Source organism: Carcharodon carcharias, chromosome 3 (genome assembly GCF_017639515.1).
Source record: "Carcharodon carcharias isolate sCarCar2 chromosome 3, sCarCar2.pri, whole genome shotgun sequence".
NCBI classification, from domain to species: domain Eukaryota; kingdom Metazoa; phylum Chordata; class Chondrichthyes; order Lamniformes; family Lamnidae; genus Carcharodon; species Carcharodon carcharias.
Window position 1 is genome coordinate 173814868 of NC_054469.1, and position 19367 is coordinate 173834234.

General features: G+C 42.7%; 1 protein-coding gene across 4 annotated transcripts in view; it reads right to left on the reverse strand.

The window, feature by feature from the left end:
* The window catches only part of myo10 (myosin X), a 370178-nt gene that overhangs the window by 47030 nt on the left and 303781 nt on the right, over positions 1–19367 (reverse strand). For all 4 annotated transcript variants that reach the window (XM_041183612.1, XM_041183615.1, XM_041183613.1 and 1 more), the window contains exons 30-35: positions 16259–16314; positions 14954–15096; positions 11768–11962; positions 7922–8079; positions 3406–3529; positions 553–850 (exon numbers count right to left, since the gene is read on the reverse strand). In XM_041183612.1, the coding sequence (XP_041039546.1) occupies positions 553–850; positions 3406–3529; positions 7922–8079; positions 11768–11962; positions 14954–15096; positions 16259–16314 (974 nt within the window). The remainder of the gene's footprint in view (positions 1–552; positions 851–3405; positions 3530–7921; positions 8080–11767; positions 11963–14953; positions 15097–16258; positions 16315–19367) is intronic.

The following is a 19367-nucleotide window of genomic DNA, read 5'->3' on the forward strand; positions in this document are numbered from 1 at the left end:
GAAACTGCTCCCACTTGTGAAAAGATCAAGAACAAGAGAGCACAGGTTTAAAATAATTAGTAAAAGAAGCAAAAGCGTTATGTGAAAAAAATATTTTCATGCAGCAAGTGGTTAAAGTTTGGAATGCACTGCCTGAAAGTGTGGTGGAGGCAGGTTAAATTGAAGCATTCAAAAGGGAATTAGACTGTCATCTGAAAAGCAAGAATGCGCAGGATTACAGGGAGAAGGTAGGAGAATGGCACTAAGGGAATTGCTCATTTGGTAGGTTGGTGCAGACTTGATGGGCCAAATGGCTTCCTTCTGCGTTGTAACAATTCTGTGATTCTGAGAGTCATTGAACATTTTCAAGGCTGAGACAGACAGAACGTTGAACTATAGGGGAATCACAAATTATGAGGAACAGCCAAGAAAGTGGATCTAAGGCCAAGATCAGATCAGCTGTGATCTTATTGAATGGCAAAACTCGCTGAGGGGTCATATGGCTTACTCCAACTCCTATTTCTTATATTATGTTCTTACTTTAGGCAACTAAATTGATAATATGGATTGTACCTTTTGAGGTGGAATTTGAGGTATCGTAGAATAGTGCGACTTGGCACAAATGTACAGCTCATGCAGGTAAGTAATTGCCAACAGCGCAAGTTGCACTCGCTCCCTGGCTGAGGCACTTTGTTTGTCTGTTTCACAAGTTGGCAGTAGAGCTCATCCCGTAGAGGTCGCAGATCTTGCCCAGTCTGCAGAATATCTTGTATTATGGGAATCGGATCAGAAGCAGATTCTATTTGGTGTAGAGAATTGAAGAGCTTGATGGCTTCATCCTGTAGAGTTGTGTAGCCTTTTTCTTTTAGCACTAGAAAGGAAAACAAACAGCAGAAATGTAAAGTTGATTTTTGTTAAGCCAATATAGTAACAGATGTGGAGAACCTAGCCACAAATTTAATTGTAAAGGGAAATATACAGAGTCTTTGCTAATTTCATGATCCAAGGCCAAGGAGAAATGTTCTTGGGTCTGTATCCCCTTGCACTGGACAATATAGATGGAATGGATATTGGAGATTGAATGAACCAGAGCACTCACCTGTTAAGGAGACTCCTCGCTTTCTTGTTATTAAAATTAATAGACAGAACATCATGCGTGGAGTGCCAGCAATTTTGGTGGCATAATTAGTGCTTGCAGCTCCACATCAGCACTAAATATTGGAAAGTCAGCCCCCTTTAATGCAATTTTATTTATATGTACCTTCAAGTTAACTCTGGGTAAGAGAAGGTCGAGTTAATGAGGGCAATGCAGTTGGACTTCCAAAAGACGTTTGATAAGAGTGTCACATAACAGACTTGTCAGCAAAGTTGAAGTTCATGGGAAAAAAGGGAAAATATCAGCATGGATATGAAGTTGGCTGAATGACAGGAAACAGAAGTCGTGGCGAGCAATTGTTTTTTGGACTGGAAGAAGGTATCTAATGGAGCTTCCCAGGGATCACTGCTTTTCTTAATCTATATTAATGAGCTACATTTGGGTTTCTGGGGCATAATTTCATAATTTGCAGATGACACAAAACTGTAAGTATTATGAAGGAGGATAGTGATAGACTGCAAAAGGACGTAGACAGGTTGGTGGAAATGGGAGATGAAATTTAATACAGAGAAGTATGAAGTGATACATTTTAGTGGGAGATTGAGGAGAAGCAATATAAAATAAAGCATACAATTCTAATGTGGGTGCATGAGAGAGGGATCAGGGAATATATGATTATTGAAAGGACCAGGGCAAGTTGAGAAAGCAATAAATAAGGTTTACAGGGTCCAGTGCTCTATAAATAGAGGTGCAGGGTATCAAAGAAGGGAAGTTATGTTGAACCTTTATATGGTTCTGCCTCAACTGGAGCTTTACATCCTATTCTGGGCACCACACTTTTTAAAGCATGGGTAGAATATTTTACTTGGTGTGCGCCCAATTCACTCGAGCATGAAAGACAGCGTGGTGACGCCGGGCGAGTGTCCCAACCTTATCGCGCACTTGTGCAATATTTCGGACGGTGGGCGCATGCAAGAGTCAGAAGCACGCCCATCGCCAATTAAGAGGCCCATTAAGGCCATTAAAGTTGTAATTAATGGAGATTTTTCGTTGCCCGCCCAACATTACGGTTGATGGGTGGGCAAATCGGCCAGGCGGCTTTTGCATTTTTCAGGAAACCTCAACCACAACCAAAAGTGTTAAAAACGTATGGACAGAATTTTTATCTTGTATATGTTCAGCTGACTGATTCTGATGCGTGGGCATTTTTTCCGGATATTAAAATCATTTTCTGCATTTAAATTCTTCAGCTCCCTGAGGCAGCTCTCTGCCTTCAGGGAGCTTTCATTCCATGCTCACACATGTTTGTGCTGACTTCAGTGCTCGCCCTCCTCCCACCCCAACGCCGGCAGCGCTGAGCCTTTGAGCGCACGTTTCATGCTGGCTGGCCGTTAACTAGCAAGCCAGTGTGAAATTGCAGTCGGGGGCCGATTGCAGTTGGGGGCCCATTCCCTGGCCAATCCTCGGCCTGCCAATCGCGCGCGCCTGTCGAACTAAAAATCCTGCCCTACGTGTAGGCATTAGAGAAGGTGCAGAAAATATTCCTGAGAATCGTTCCGGGAATGAATAATTTTAGTTACGAGGACAGATTGGAGAAGCAGTGGCTGTTCTCCTTAGAGGAAAAGTTTGGGAGGAGATTTTATAGAGGTGTTCAAAATCATGAGGGGTCTGGACAGAGTAGATAAGGAGAAACTGCCCCAATAGCAGACGTAGTCAGAACCAAAGGATACCATTGAAAATGAATGGCAAAAGAAATGAAAGGCTCCATGGGGAAAAACTTCTTTTATGCAGCAAGTGGTTAGGATCTAGAATGCATTGCCTGGTAGTGGAGACAGATTCAACTGCGGCTTTCAAAAGGGAATTGGATAAGCAGCTGAAGATTAAAAAAACGTGCCATGGCACAGGGAAAGGGTGAGGTAGTGGGACGAGCTGAATTATTCTTGCACAGAGCTGGTGTGGACTTGACGGACCGAATGGCCTCCTTTTGTACTGTAGCCATTCTATGATTCTATTATTCTTGAACATTTCCAATTTCCATTCGTCCATCATTGGCGGCCATGCCTTCCACTGCCTAGTCCGTAAGCTCTGGAATTTCCTCCTTAAGCCTCTTCACTTCTTAACCTTTCTCACCTCTTTTAAGATGCTCCTTGAACCTACCTCATTGACCAAGCTGTTGGTCACCTGTCCTAATATATCTTTATGTGGTTTGGTATCACATTTTGTTTGATTATGTTCCTGTGAAGCACTGGGACATTTTACTACATTAAAGATGTAGTAAATGAAAGAAATGAAAATATTTCTAAGTTATGTAACAAGTTTTCCTTACTCACAATTTAAATTGATGTCTCCATATGGTAGTGGAAGAAGTGGCGAGTGCAGAGGATGATGTGTATAACGCAGAATTGGGTTCCTTTTGTAGATTTGTTCCACAACTTCAATATTCAGGCAGTTTTCCTGATGTATAGAATACAAACAAATTAAATGTCTTTCTCCAGTTCCTGGAAACTTAGCTATTGGCTTATAGCCATGTTTTTTTTTAGACTGTTATTACAGAGCATTGCTCGACAGGAACATGGTTCAAAGATGCAACACTACAGTGCCATCACCTTATCGCTGAGCTGCACTCCTCCCAAGGAAGACTTCGTGCTGAAAATGCAAAACTGCTGTATCAAGTTTGCAATGTTTAAATCATTGAAAAATGGAAAGGGATATTAACTTTTGAATGCTCTCCTGATGAGAGGTGCAATTATACCACAGCTGTAGAAACCTCTGGTTAGACCACACCTCGAGTAATTAATTCAGTTCTGGTCACCGCAACTCACAAAGGTTTTCCAATGGCCTTGGCGCTTTGGTGCAGATTCACCAAAATGAATAGGTTAAATTACGAGGGCCAGTTGTACAGACTAGGTTTGTATTCCCTTAAAGATTAAAAAGTATTCCAATTAAGATGTTAAAGATTTTTAAAGGGTTTATAGGATAGTTAAACTATTTCCTCCGGTGAGGGGTGTCCAGAATCTTAAAATTAGAGCTCAGCTGTTTAGCAGTAATTCTAGTAAGCACTTTGTCATATAAAGCATAGTGGAAATCTGTAACTCTTCACCGCCAAAGTCTATACTTCCCAGCCCAAAAGACCCATTTTGTTAATTGACAATTTGAACATTGAGATCGATAGATTTTTGTTGGGTTAGTACACTCAGGGGTATGGAATCGACGTGGAGCTAAGATAGAACTCGGCCATGCTCTAATTGAATAGCAGAGGTTGAATGCCTTACCCCTGTTCCCATGTAAGTAGTAGGTAGCCTCACAATCCCAAAATTACAAAGTTCAAACCCTAGTCATTATAGCATTGGTTAATCATAGCCAAAGCAGTAAAACTGCACTTGACAATCAAAGGGGAGTTGCTCCAGTTTGGCATCCAGTGATCCATGCTGGAAAGAACAAAGAACAAAGAAAAGTACAGCACAGGAACAGGCCCATCTGCCCTCCAAGCTGGCGCCGATCATATTGCCCGTCAACTAAAACATTTTGCACTTCCGGGGTCCATATCCCTCTGTTCCCATCCTATTCATGTATTCGTCAAGCTGCCTCTTAAACACCACTATTGTACCTGCTTCCACCACCACCTCTGGCAGCAAATTCCAGACACTCACTATCCTCTGCGTAAAAAACTTGCCCCGCACATCTCCTCTATAGTTTTCTCCTCTCACCTTAAATCTATGTCCCCTAGTAATTGACTCTTCCACCCTGGGAAAAAGCTTCTGACTATCTACTCTGTCCATGCCACTCATAATTTTGTAAACTTCTATCAAGTCGTCCCTCAATCTCCGTTGCTCTAGTGAGAACAATCCGAGTTTCTCCAACCTCTCCTCATAGCTAATAACCTCCACACCAGGCAGCATCCTGGTAAACCTCCTCTGCACCCTTTCCAACACCTCCATATCCTTCTGGTAATGTGGTGACCAGAATTGCACGCAATATTCCAAGTGTGGCCTAACCAAGGTTCTATATAGCTGCAGCATGACTTCCCAGCTTTTATACTCAATACCCCTGCCGATGAAGGCAAGCATACCATATGCCTTCCTGAATACCTTATCCGCCTGCGTTGCCACTTTCAGTGACCTGTGGACCTGTGCACCCAGATCCCTCTGCCCGTCGATGCACTTAAGGGTTCTGCCATTTACTGTATAATACCTGCCTGTATTAGACCTTCCAAAATGCATTACCTCGCATCTGTCCAGATTAAACTCCATCTGCCATTTCTCCACCCAAGTCTCCAACCGATCTATATCCCGTTGTATCCTTTGATAATCCTCTTCACTATCTGCAACTCCTCCAACCTTAGCGTCATCTGTAAACTTACTAATTAGCCCAGTTACATTTTCCCCCAAATCATTTATGTATACTACAAACAGCAAAGGTCCCAGCACTGATTCCTGCGGAACTCCACTAGTCATAGCTCTCCATTCAGAAAAGCACCCTTCCACTGCTACCCTCTGTCTTCTATAACCAAGCCAATTCTGTATCCATCCTGCCAGCTCATCTCTGATCCCGTGTGACTTTATCTTCTGTACCAGAGGGACCTTGTCAAGCGCCTTACTGAAATCCATGTATATAACATCCACTGCTCTTCCATCGTCGATCATCTTTGTCACTTCCTCAAAAAACTCGATCGAGTTAGTGAGACACGACCTCCCCTTCACAAAACCATGCTGCCTCTCACTAATATGCCCATTTGCTTCCAAATGGTAGTAAATCCTGTCACGAAGAATCTTCTCCAATAATTTCTCTACCACTGACGTAAGGCTCACCGGCCTGTAATTTCCTGGATTATCCCTGCTACCCTTCTTAAACAATGGAACAACATTGGCCATTCTCCAGTCCTCTGGGACCTCACCCGTTGCCAGTGAGGATACAAAGATTTCTGTCAAGGCCCCAGCAATCTCCTCCCTTGCCTCCCTCAGTACTCTCCGGTAGATTCCATCTGGCCCTGGGGACTTATCCACCTTAATATTCTTCAAGACGCCTAACACCTCCTCTTTTTTGATCTCAACATGATCCAGGCTATCTACACACTCTTCCCTAGACAAATCGACCGCTAAGTCCTTCTCTTTGGTGAACACTGATGAGTATTCAGCACACACATGTTGAAGTTGTGTGAAAACTTGATTTGATTCCTGCCCCACAGTGAAAGAATCGGCACTTAAAAGAAGAATCACCACAGACCAAGGCACCAGAGGGCAGAAAACGCTATGGAAAGACACCCAGGAGAGAGGGGAAACTGAACAATGGAAACACACCCAGTCCTGTGGAAAAACTATCAAAACATAGTGAGGCAACACCACTACAGAAACATGCCAACTGCACTGAGGAAACAGCATTATCGTAACATACCCAGTCCAGGGAATCAGCATGATGAAAACTCACCCAGCCGACAGGGGAAATAGTACAAGGAAAAGAAACCCACACCCAGCCCCAGAAGGGAAGCAGCAATATGAAAACATAACCCTCCCTGCCTTTAAGAAATCAGATGATGACAGAGTGAAGAAAAATGGCCAAAGATGGCTAAATTTTAGTCCCAGGACATCACGGGTGGAGTTCCTCAGGGTGGTGTCCTCGGCCCAACCATCTTCAGTTGCTTCATCAATGACCTTCCTTCCATCATAAGGTCAGAAGTGGGGATGTTCGCTGATGATTGCACAATGTTCAGCACCATTCACGACTCCTCAGATACTGAAGCAGTCCATGTCCATGTGCAGCAAGACCTGGACAACATTCAGGCTTTGGTTGATAAGTGGTAAAAGTAACATTCAAGCCACACAAGAGCCAGGCAATGACCATCTCCAACGAGAGAATCTAACCATCTCCCCATGACATTCAATGGCATTACCATCACTGAATCCCCCACTGTTAACACCCTGGGGGGTTATCATTGACCACAAACTGAGCTGGATTAGCCATATTAATACTGTGGCTACAAAAGCAGGTCAGAGGCTAGGAATTCTCCAGAAAGTAACTCACCTCTCAACCCCCCAAAGCCTGTCCACCATCTACAAGAAAAGTCAGCAGTGTGATGGAATACTCCCAACTTGCCTGGAAGAGTGAGGCTCCAACTACATTCAAGAAGCTTGGCACCATCTAGGACAAAGCAGCCCGCTCGAATGGCACTCCATCCATCGCCTTAAATTTTCACTCTCTCCACCAACACAAAGTGGCAAAAGTGTACACCATCCACAAGAGACACTGCAGCAACTCACCAAAGCTCCTTTGACAGCACCTTCCAAACTGTGACCTCCAGCACCTAGAAGGACAGCAGATTTATGGGAACACCACAACCTGTAACTTCCCCTGCAAGTCACTTATCATCCTGACTTGGAAATATATCATTGTTCCTTCGCTGTTGCTGGGTAAGAATCCTGGAACTCCCCTCCTAACAGCACTGTGGGTGTACCTACACCTCATGGACTGCAGCGGTTCAAGAAGGTGCCTCACCACCACCTTCTCAAGGGCAATTAGGGATGGGCAATAAAAACAGGTCTAGCCAGCCACATCCCATGAACAAATAAATTTAAAAGGAATCGGTTACAGTGGCATACCGCCGAATCGGATGTATTCTCTATTGCTGGAATTAGTCTTCAAAGAGCTTTTTCAGTCGACATTGATGAAAAATATACCGTAATTGTATTGTCAGTATATGTCAGCATCTAACATGTCTTAACTCAAAATAATGCAACTTAGTTTCTATTACTTTGGCTTATTTCAACTGCATAATATGTTATATAATATAAATTGTACTCCCAAAAGACATTCATATATTGTTACATTCAGTGACTTCAGATGTTTCTTTACCTTGATATCCTGAATAAGTTGCTGTGTGGGTGTATCGATGGGTGCTTTGGTGTCAATAACATTTTGGATGGCATTTGCCCACCTTGTCGCCTCATTCAGAAGCTTTGTGTAGAGATGATAGCAATGTTTACGACCATATATGGTGACATTCCAATATCCTGCCAATCAACAACAAATAAATAGTATTAAAAATACGATAGGATATGTGCAGCAATGAAACACAAATATAACTGAGGTTTTGCTCGAATTGCACAAAAGCAATTTATGTGGAAAATACCTATGCCTCAAGTGCCACATGTGAGTTTGTGAGAATTAACCTGATTCTAAAAGCACTGTAACATGTAAAATATTAGCCATGAGTTTCTGTGTAAGCTAGGGACCATGTTTTCATCTGGGCTTGGGAAAACCTGACCAGCGCACTTTTGCGGGTTGCAAAATGCACATCCGACCATTTGTGAGTTTACAAGAGATTTTGGTCTTTTCACACAAGGATCAGGTTTATTGTGTATTTTGCGAGTCATGAGGAGTGGGAGTGTGGGGGTGGGCGGATTAGAAGGCTCACCTTGGTTCTCCAACACAACAGCCGAGTTCACAACATCATTTAAAGGCTCCCTAAATCTCATCCCTCACGTCTTCCACCCACCGACCATCCATGCCACCTCACATTCTCCATGTCATCTCAGATTCCCTATGCCACTTTTATGACCTCCATGTATGCTCCACAGACACTCATCTAGTGTGCACTATATACAGTTCTCAGGAGCCAGGCAATGGCAATGGAAATTATTTTAAAATAATTTGAAAAATATTAAACCTCTAACAATCTAAGGAAAGCCTGAATTCAAACTCACTGTCTTTATACTGGACCAAAAAACCCCAAAGGGAAAAAAATCCTTTAAGTGCCTACTAGGTTTGTAAATCAACAAGAAACCACGTTAAAGACATATTCTGTTATAGGATCATAAAGGTTTCAATGGTTCTTGGATCAATAAAGCCACCCACTGAGCTGAAGCTTTTGAAACCTAGCCAAGCATTTATAATGGAACAGATGTCATAGCAAAAGCTTCCAGCTCCATTGACAGGACAGATATTCATTTCTATTTCAAAGCAGATTGCCCATCAATCACTGGAGAGATTGCAGGTGCAGATCATATTTTCTACCTTTGGAAGCAATTAAAAGAAAAACAGCCAGGCCTGCCAGTCCAATTAAATCAGAGTACAAAATCATGACAGCAGAGGACATTTTTTAAAAACATTTAAAAAATATATTATGGTACTTTCTCTATTGGAAAAGTACTCAGTACTCATGTCAACCATGCTGGTCAACGTCAGGGTCAAATTACCCCTTCAGGACAGATCTCGATCATGAATCACTGTATTAAAAACATACCTACATTACAATACAACCCCTCAGTAGTGACATTTGAAGGTGTTAAGACATCTTACACTTACTTTTCAGAATGTTTCCAACTCCTCAGCAGGCTTTCCACTTTCTTCATGAACTTTCAAAATAGGAAGCTTTTAATGGGCTTCCAAAACCCTGGACCACCAGATGACAATGGTGTGTGGGAGGAAATCTGATTTTCATCACTACCAGCACCGTGTGCATTTTGCACACTGGGACGGAATCTTCTGCCCTCTCTGTTGGCAAGTTTGGAGGTGGGAAGGCATGTCATTAGGTGGGATTGTGGCGTACCTGAACCTTCCCCCCTTCTTGCCCCCACCAGAATAAAGCTCGGGGCAAAAGACACATTGTCGAACTTCCTGCCCCACCACTAATCGAGCCCCTTAAGTGACCAATTAATGACTACTTAAGGGCCTCTTCCCATTGTTGCTGGTATTAATGCACAGCAGCTAAAACCGTGCAGCCAACTTGTCACCTCCGGGGGGGGGGGGGGGGTGGTGGTCCCTCAATCAAAAGCACTCAGTGCCTGATCGAGGGACTGGACATCGGGAAGGAAGGGGTCTGCTGATAGCCATCCCACTGTGGCCCTCTTGTTGCAATCTTCACCCTGTGAAACCCTCCCCCCAACTCCACCATATTACTTACCTGCGACCTGGGTCATGCCACAATCCTGGGAGTCTGGTGCATGTCCTTCCGGATGCAGCCACAGACATCCCCCTACTGCTCCCAGTGGTGCTACTGAACATGAGAGCAGCTGGCCTCGCACCGCCCAACAGCTCCCGGTGGGAGAGAATTCGGCTCCTGGGGTCTTGATTTGAGGGGAAAACCTGATGCTAGCCTCGCCACTGCCTAATTGCGTTGGGCCTTCCCGTGTCTCTTGCCTGCTCTCCAGCAGGCAGGCGAGACCCCTGATGCCTCAGCAAGATTCTGCCCTAGGCATTCTGACTCACAGAAAGGCCAGAGGAAAATGGCGTAGAGTCAGAAAGCAAGGGAAAATCAGAGTTCTTCCAAACAAAATCAAAGTGTGGCCATTCACACATCAAAATGTGCCTCCGCACCCAGATGACAATTTGGCATCAGATGTCAAACTTATTTGATATGAGGGGCTGATTGGATAAGCTGATGATCAACTGTAGCTATGAGGCTGGGTTGGAGAGGTTGTGTCTGTTTTCCTTGGAGAAAGGAAGGCTGAGAGGAGACTTGATAGAGTTATTCAAGATCCTGAGGACAGGGTAAATAGTGAGAACTGTTCCCACTCAACAGAGCATCAATAACTAGAGGGCACAGATTCAAAATAATGGGCAAAAGGAGTAGAAGTGATGTGAGGAAAACCTTTTTCACTGAGAGAGTGGCTGGAGTCTGGAATGAATTTCCTGAAAGGATGGTGGTGGCAGATTCGATCAAGGTATTCAAAAGAGAATTGGATTTCTATTGACAACAGAGAATGTGCAAGGTTATGCGGATAAGGCAGGGAAATGGGACTAGGTAGAATGCTCTTTCAGCGAGCCAGTGCAGACTCGATAAGCTGAATGGCCTCCTTTTGCACTGTGAAGATTCTGTGATGGGCCACATTTGGCTAAACGTTATTTGGATACACTGGGGCAGTACCCAAACAACGCTGCGTCACTGGGAGAAATGTTAACCGAATCCACCCATTGGGAAACTGACAGGATTGAGTTCAATGTTAGTTTTACATCCAACAGATGTTACTCTCCATTGAAGTCAAAGAATCTGATCCCTTGGGTTCACCAATAGGCAAATTAAGTTAAAATTAACCTTTGTTATGCACCTAATATACTGCTGTGCCTATGATGATTCAGGCTCTGATTGATAGCAAATACGTAATTATTTTAGTTTAAACATTGATGTATAACCATGTGACTTTGTTAATTGTGTTATCATATATATGACTTAAGATTTCGCAAGGCATCATGCATTGACATGGACTCAACCACAGTACTTAAAATATCAATTAATCATCCATGTGTGCTCTACCCCCAAGACAGGTCCTTGGCTCACTGTCTGCTGATGCTTTATCCTGAGCTGTTTCCTTGGCAGTTTTTGTCAATGGTGGTTTGCCACTGTCTTCGACTCTCAGATGCAGGTCCCAAATCTACCTCAGCTAGAACAAGAATTGAACTTATGATGTTTTTTCCACTCTTTTCTTCTCTGCCGATGCTGCCAGACCTGCTGAGTTTTTCCAGGTAATTCTGTTTTTGTTTTGGATTTCCAGCATCCGCAGTTTTTTGTTTTTATATATATATTTATATCTATGATGTTGGCGTTATTCAAAACTACACACTAGCCATCTAGTCAACTGAGCCAACTGACACCCCACTTAAAACATCACCATTCTAAAAATCTAAATTTAATTAAAACTTGCATAATAAAAAAATCTATCAAGTTCACTTTAGGAATGATAAGGGATAGTAGTTGCCTACCGGTTTCCTTGAAAATCTTTTCATCAGGCTGCACGACAGAACAGAGACTATTCAGTACCAGGGTTCCCAGCTTGACTATGTTCCTCTCAGAGCTCTTGTAGTAATCTAGTGAATTATAGGTCAGTACAAACCAACGCTTCTTCAATTTCAAGGAATTGGATTTCCCACCATTCTTTACTTCTTTATGTAGCCATCCTTACCAAGCACAGAAAAAAAGTCTTATAATTTCACAGAATGAGATACGAAGCACAGTTTCTAACTTTTAAGAAAATGAAATCAATAAAGTCCCTAAACTGTTAGATTCAACCACCTGTAGGTCACAAAAGGGGAAAATTGCGATGACTACAACTGGTTTCAAAGATTGCAAGTACCTCACCAAAACGTACGCTTATGATGTTAACCACTTATAAACCTTTCTGAATCTGACCTCTTCATCTTCACTTAATTTCTTACAAGCTAACTTCCTACTTAGTATTCTGTTTTGGTACAGAACTATCAATGAACTCAAATAGGTCATTTAATGCAGATACAGTACAGCACTCGTCTTAAATTCAGGGATCGAAGCAGGGGCAGGTGAAAGGAGCACTAATGGGAGTGCATTTTGATGCTAATTCAATCAGATTGAAAGTGGTTATGGAAAAGGATGAAGATAGACCAGGAAAACAAGTTCTCAATTGGAGAAAGGTCAATTTTTATTAAACTGCAATGTGATTTAACAACAGTGGGCTGGAAACAGCTCATTGGAGATAAATCAGGGTCAGAGTAGTGGAAAGCATTCAAGGAGGAGATATAGAGGGTTCAGAACAAATACGTTCCCACAAAAGATTGCGACTCCTAAATCCATAGGTCCCTGATCTCAAGGAGTATACAGGGTAGGTTAAGGCAAAAAGGGGGAAGCTTATGTCAGGTACTAAGAGCTCAAAACTGCAGAAAGCCTCAAGGAATATAGAAAGTGTGGGGATGAAATTGAAAAAAATAGGAAATCTTTGAGGGGATTTGAAAAAATATTGCCAAATAAAATCAAGGAAAACCCAGAAATGTTTTATTAACACATAAAGAGCAAGAGGAAAGAAGGCAGTCTATTCGATAAAAAAGATATGATTCTAAAAAGGTAACTTGTGGATGGAGGCGGAAGTTGTGGCCATGGTTCTTATGCTGGAGTTATCCAATGGGTTGTGAAACAGTCACACATTGGGGTTTTTAAGAGGTGCCCATCTAATTGGCATGGAGACAGGTTACCTGTCCAATTAAAGGCAGCGGGCAGGCTCTCGAAATTGGAGGGCTAATCAGAGGCCTTCTAGCTTGAGAAGAGCAGCAGGCAGTGATGGCAGGAAAGTAACAGAGAAGGTGCTTTAGCACGGAGGCACCCTTTCACCAATTTTTTCAAAGCATTGATTAAAAAATGATTCTTGTAACCAGGTCACCACTGTTTTAGGGAGGTGGGGCTGAGCCCCTCGACAGGACGGCATGTGGGGTTGCTCTTGCACTCTGGCAAGCAGTGAGGACCTCTAGGCCTGCCACCAGCTGCCCATCTCCAGGCACATAAAGAGGCCCCCATTTCTACAGGAAACTGCAGGCTGATTGGAAAATTGGAAAAGTTAATTGGCTTTAATTAAAATCTTAACAAGCCTAACCAGCTACCTGCCTTGTGAAGGCAGGTCATCCTGCTGGCCTTGACACTGCCTCCTCAAAAATGGCAGGTACAGGGAATGGCCTCAAGAAACCAGAACACCAACCAGTGTTTGTACTTTCAGGCCCCACCAGCTTCTAATCCTACCACCAGTGGGGTCTGAAAATTCTGGCCTTTGTGTCTATCTCCACAAAAGAGGATGATGGTACAGACATTACGGTTAAGAAGGATTGTGAAATGTTGGAGGGGAGAAACATAGTGAAAGAGGACATATTGAGGGATTTGGCATCTTTGAAATATCTTTGCTGGCCAGGATGATTAGAAGAAGCAAAGGAGGAAATAACAGAGGTTCTGCCCACCATTTTCCAAGCCCATCTTTGAAGATTTTTAAAAAGGGAGAAAGTGAAAAAGGGGTAGGCCGAATAATTACAGACCAGTCAGCCTAATGTCAGTGGTGGGCAAATTATTGGAAAAAGTTCTGAGGGACTGTATTAAACATCATTTACATTCCTTAAGGATGGTCAGCATGGATTTGTTAAGGGACTTACTTGGTTGAATTTTTTGAGGGGACAACAACCAGGTCCCACATGGCAGACTGTCAGAAAAGTAAAAGCCCATGGGAATCCAAGAGGAAGTGGTATGTTGGGTCCAACATTGGCTCAATATCAGGAAGTAAAAGGGTAATGGTTGTTGAATGCTTTTTTGATTGGAAGGCTGTTTCCAATAAGGTTCCACAGGGATCTGTACTAGTTCCCTTGCTTTTTGTGTTATAACAACGAATTGGACTTAAATGCAGGGGGCATGATTAAGAAGTTTGCAGATGATACAAAATGTGGCTGTGTGGTTGATAATGAAGAAGAAAACTTCAGCCTGTAGAAAGGGACCCTCTGCTCTACTGTGGTTCTGATTTCTTATGTTCTTAAATTCTAATCCCTAAGGAATGGCAGTGGCTTCATCGAATACTAACATATTCCCTTCTCTCAGGATATATTTTTGTACTGTGGCCAAGAGGACAATGTTATGGCTTAGTGACAGAGAGAAGGTAAGGAGTGTGGGATTGTTGGTGAATGGGGAATTGGGGTTGAGCTTATTGGTGTTCCAGCTGAATTATTTCTTCAGCCCAGGCATAAGGTGTCTGACTAGGCTGTGGCAACATGTTTCTTACTGCAAGTATACTTGCTGCACACATCTGTATGGGTTGCAAATTGGAGTTGTTTTAAAATTTATTTAAAATCTAGTTTTTTAAAAACTCATATTTTGTATGACCAAGGCTGCAAGAGACTACCATTTCCAAATGGTTTCACATTACTTCAGAAGTTAACATGTTTTTCAGTTTCCTCGCAGAGAAGTGTAGTTGTGTTATGCTTTAAATTGCATCACAGACCATAGGCTTCTCATGTTTACAGCACTGCCAGTTAATTAAGCTCTAGATGGCAGGGGAAAAATCATACTAAATTATAGTACAAATTTGATTCTCAAGAGCAAGATAAATTTATAGCTTAAAGTGATGGCTGATCATTGCTTTCTTTTAAGATCTTAACTGGTCTCATCCTTACCTCTGACAATGAACTCCTGACCTTCCACTCTTGTGTCTCCCTTGACCCTTTGCAGTAATGTTATCCAGTGATGCATCTCCTCTGGTGTATCTGCGTTGCAGTGCAAGATGCGATTTGCAGTAATAATCACAAATGAATTGGGTCTATAATAAAAATTCACTGGTTATGTTTGATATTTTGTATAAGTTATATAGGACAAAACAATGTGCTGGGGTTACAGAAATGTAGTCATTTCCACTTCCGTGGAAACAATTCTTTCCATCCCCCTCCTCTGTTCAATGTCAAATTTAGTTTTCCTAAATACACCTTGAAACACACAGAAATCTATTTGTCTCTATAAAATGAAGCTTATAAACATAGCGCATCTTTGGTTCAACTGAAAATTGTTCAAATTCCCATTGTCCCTCAAGTCTGATTATAAGGATGAAACTAAGATTAGTTGACAAATGACCAACCTACCAGTAAACCAATGCAAAGGACACTTGATAATCACAGATAAATGGTAAGGGTTTAACAGCAGGGTATCACTTTCCATTCTGTGATTTTAGATGATACAACTCCACCTCTGCCAGCCATGGAAGCCACAGCCATATTTTATTCTGAGAAGCCTGCAGTCATGGCTTCCACCCCTCTCAAGGAAGATGGCCTGCGTCCAAGAGCTGCTGAACAATTAGAGGGCTGGCAGCTCTCTAGTCTCAGCAGTGCCACTGGGTTCAGTGGCCACTCCTGGAATTGCAGCAGGCCAAGGCGCAGCAGCCATCTGCCTGAAGTGAAGGTAAATAGGCTTGAAACCCACCAGAGCCAATCAGGCTGGCATTGCCGAGCTGGGATGGGGACAATCGTGAGGGTGGGGGGGTGTTCCAGTGGGTTGTTCTTGCTGCTGGTGGGGATCCTCAGTGGGCTACAGGGTGCCGGATCAGCAGGGACCACCCACCCAAACCCAGAGGGAGACCCATCCAAGTGATGAGTCTGACAGCCGTGGCTACACTTCCTTATATCGTCAGAGTGCACCTGTATTGTCTTTCTCCTATATCGGCAGCGTCCACCTTTCCTGGCCGTCCAGAGCCTCAGGTGCTTCCATTGGCCCACCCACCTGTGTGGGCCACCCACTGTCTCTAATTGGACTGGGATCCCTGCAGCGGCCTCTTAATTGGATGACTCCAGAAAGAGCAGGTAGGTGGGAATCTCAAACCATTAGGGTCAGGAGCTGCCTCAGTTTCCCATGGACGAATACTTTCAAAGGCAGGAAGATTCTGCTCAAAGACACAGTCTGAAATTTGCTAGAAAAGAAAATTAAACAATTACCTGTCCGGACAATCAGAAGCACAGACTGAGTCGATCATACCTACATCCAATGTACCCTAGACAAAAAATGATTTGTTTTAATATGGACCACAAATTGAACTGGATATGAACATTCTGAACAAAGCTGTTGTAACCTTAGATTCAAATATTTTGTTAATGTGCATCAAAATCTTTAACTCATTCTCTGAGCTCAGCTTATCCTGGAGATTCACTTCCTGTTCCCTTGATCCTATTCCCACTAAACTTCCATCACCCAATTTCCTCTCCTGGCCCCGAGGGAAAGGGAGGGAGACAGAAAGCAGGGAACTGTTGGCCCGTTCCTAACATCTGTCATTGGGAAAATGCATTATCAAGGAGGGATTTGCAGGACATTTAGAAAATCAAAACACAATCAGGCAGAGTCAACATGGGTTTTGTGAAAGGGAAATCATGTTTGACAAGTTCGTTAGAGTTCTTTGAAGATGTAACAAGCAGGGTGGATAAAGGGGAACCAGCAGATATTGTGCATTTGGATTTCCAAAAGATGTTTGACAAGGTGCCATGTAAAATGCTATTGCTCATGGTTCTGAAGAAGTCGTCATATTGGGCTCAAAACGTTAACATTGTTTCATTCCCCACAGATGCTGCCAGATCTGCAAAGTTTTTCCAGCACTTTCTGTTTTTATTTAATAGCTCATGGTGTTAGGAGTGATATATCAGCATGGATAAAGGATTGGCTAACCGACAGGAAATAACGAGTCAGAATAAGCGAGCTATTTTCAGTTTGGCAAACTGTAACCAGTGGAGTGTCACAGGGATCGGTCCTGGCACCTTAATTATTTATGATCTATATTAATGACTTGAACTCCAACTGTAATGTAGCCAAATTTGCTGATGATACAAACATAGGCAAAAAGCAAGTTGTCAGGAGGATACGAGGAGTCTGTGAAGGGATATAGATAGGTTAAGTGAGGGGGCAAAAATTTGGTTGATGGAGTAAAATATGGAAAAATGTGAGCTTATCCACTTTGATACTAGAAATAGAAAAACAGTTATTAATTAAACATTATTTAAATGGAGAGGCACTGTAGAATGCTGCGTTACAGAAGAACCTGGATGTTCTTGTGCATGAATCATAAAAAGTTAGCATTCAGGTACAGCAAGTAATTAGAAAGGCAAATGAAATGTTGGCATTTATTGCAGAAGAGTATAAAAGTAGGAAAGTCTTGCTACAATGGTACAGTGCATTGGTGAGACCACACCTATAATATGGTGTACAGTTTTGGCCTCTTTTACTTAAGAAGTGGAGAGGTCTTGTCGAGCAGCAGTAGTGTCCCTACCTTTGGGCCAAAATCTCGGGGTTCAAGTCCCACTTCGGGACTTGGTGGTCATGGAAGGAGTGTTCACAATAGGGCTAAAGAGGTTGATTATCAGCCTGCAAATCCTTCCAATATGCCTGATGGCGTGCAGGAAGTGCAGGAGAGTTTCCTGGTTTACTGCAGAAGGCAATAAAAAACAGCTGCAGTACTTTGCCAAGCATAATCAATGACCAATCCAATGGAGGTCCATGGTCGTCAATGCCTCTTAGGCATGGTACCTGAAGGAGGAGGGCTTAAGGAGGGATATATTTGCATTGGAACCACCTCACAGAAGGTCACTAGGCTTGTTCCTGGCATGGGGGGCTTACCTCATGAAGAAAAGTTGAGCAGGTTGTGCCTACGCTCGCTCACTGGGGAAATGAGAGGTGACCTTATTGAAACACATAAGACTCTGAGAGGGCTTGCCAGAGTAGATGCTGAGATGATTTCTCTCATGGGGGGGGTATCTAGAACTAGGGCACACAGTTCAAAAATAAGGAGACTCCTATTTAACATAGAGATGAGGAGGAATTTCCTTTCTCAGAGGGTCTTTAGTCTTTGGAATTCACTTCCACAGAGAGCAGTGGAGGCTGGGTCATTGAATATATTCAAGGCTAAGTTAGACAGATCATCATCTATAGCTAGAGTGCTAGTTTTCATATGTATGCTGATGACACCCAGCTCTGTCCACCACCACCTCTCTCGTCTCCTCCAATGTTGCTAAATTATCAGACAGTTTATCTGACATCCAGTAGTGAAGAGCAGAAATTTCCACCAATTAAATATTGTGAAGACTGAAGGCATTGTTTTCGGTCTCTTGCTCCAAAATCTGTTCCTTAACTACCAACTAATCCCTTTCCCCGGCAACAATTCACATCTGCATCTTCTCCCAGCCTAGAGCCACAGCTCCCAACTCTGCTCTAGCTCACTAGCTTAGCTCCAGCTCCAACCACCGCAGCTCAAACAGCTTCCTTAAACTTTCTATGGCAACTCTAAAATAGCTTTCTCCCCCCTTTCACCTCAGGTTCCATTGTTATCACACCTCTTTGAAACTCAAATCCTTCCAGATATAAAATCTTTCATGTTTATATCTTGTCTTTGCTTTCAGGTCAATAAAATAAAATACCCCACTTCTATTTACCTATGGAACTCCTGCAAGATGCAGACATGTTTCTTGACACCTCTGACTTCCCTTTGACATTCAAATAAACTCTCAACTTATCTAAAAATGCAAATGTTAGATCTAACCTATTCACTTGTACCTCAAACTTAACACCTCTTTCCTTTTCATGTTTTAAACTCCCCAGACAACTTGTCTCCTTTTAAGGTAAAATACTGTGCTTGCTGGAAATCTGAAACAAAAATGCCGGAAAAACTCAGTTGGTCTGACAGCATCTGTGGAGAGAAAGACAGAGTTAACGTTTTGAGTCCGTATCATACAGACTCAAAAGCATTTTTTGTTTTTGTTTCCTATTAATCTCTGTCCAGCTGAATTACATCATAGACACAAACACAGCCTTCTTCATAGAATGACACAATATTCCCCAAAAATATTTAAAAAGTATCCATTTCTCACAACTCATCAGGATACTTCGCAAGAATACCAGTGTAATGGGAAAACAACAATTTATACTGTATATGAAGAGAGTGCTGACTGGTTGGCAAGTAGACACTGCTTGATAGAGGTGTTGTGATGGAAAATGCACTAATGATGGTAACTAACAGTGAACTGCAAAGCATTGTTTGAAATTTAAACCAGGCAGCTTGACCCT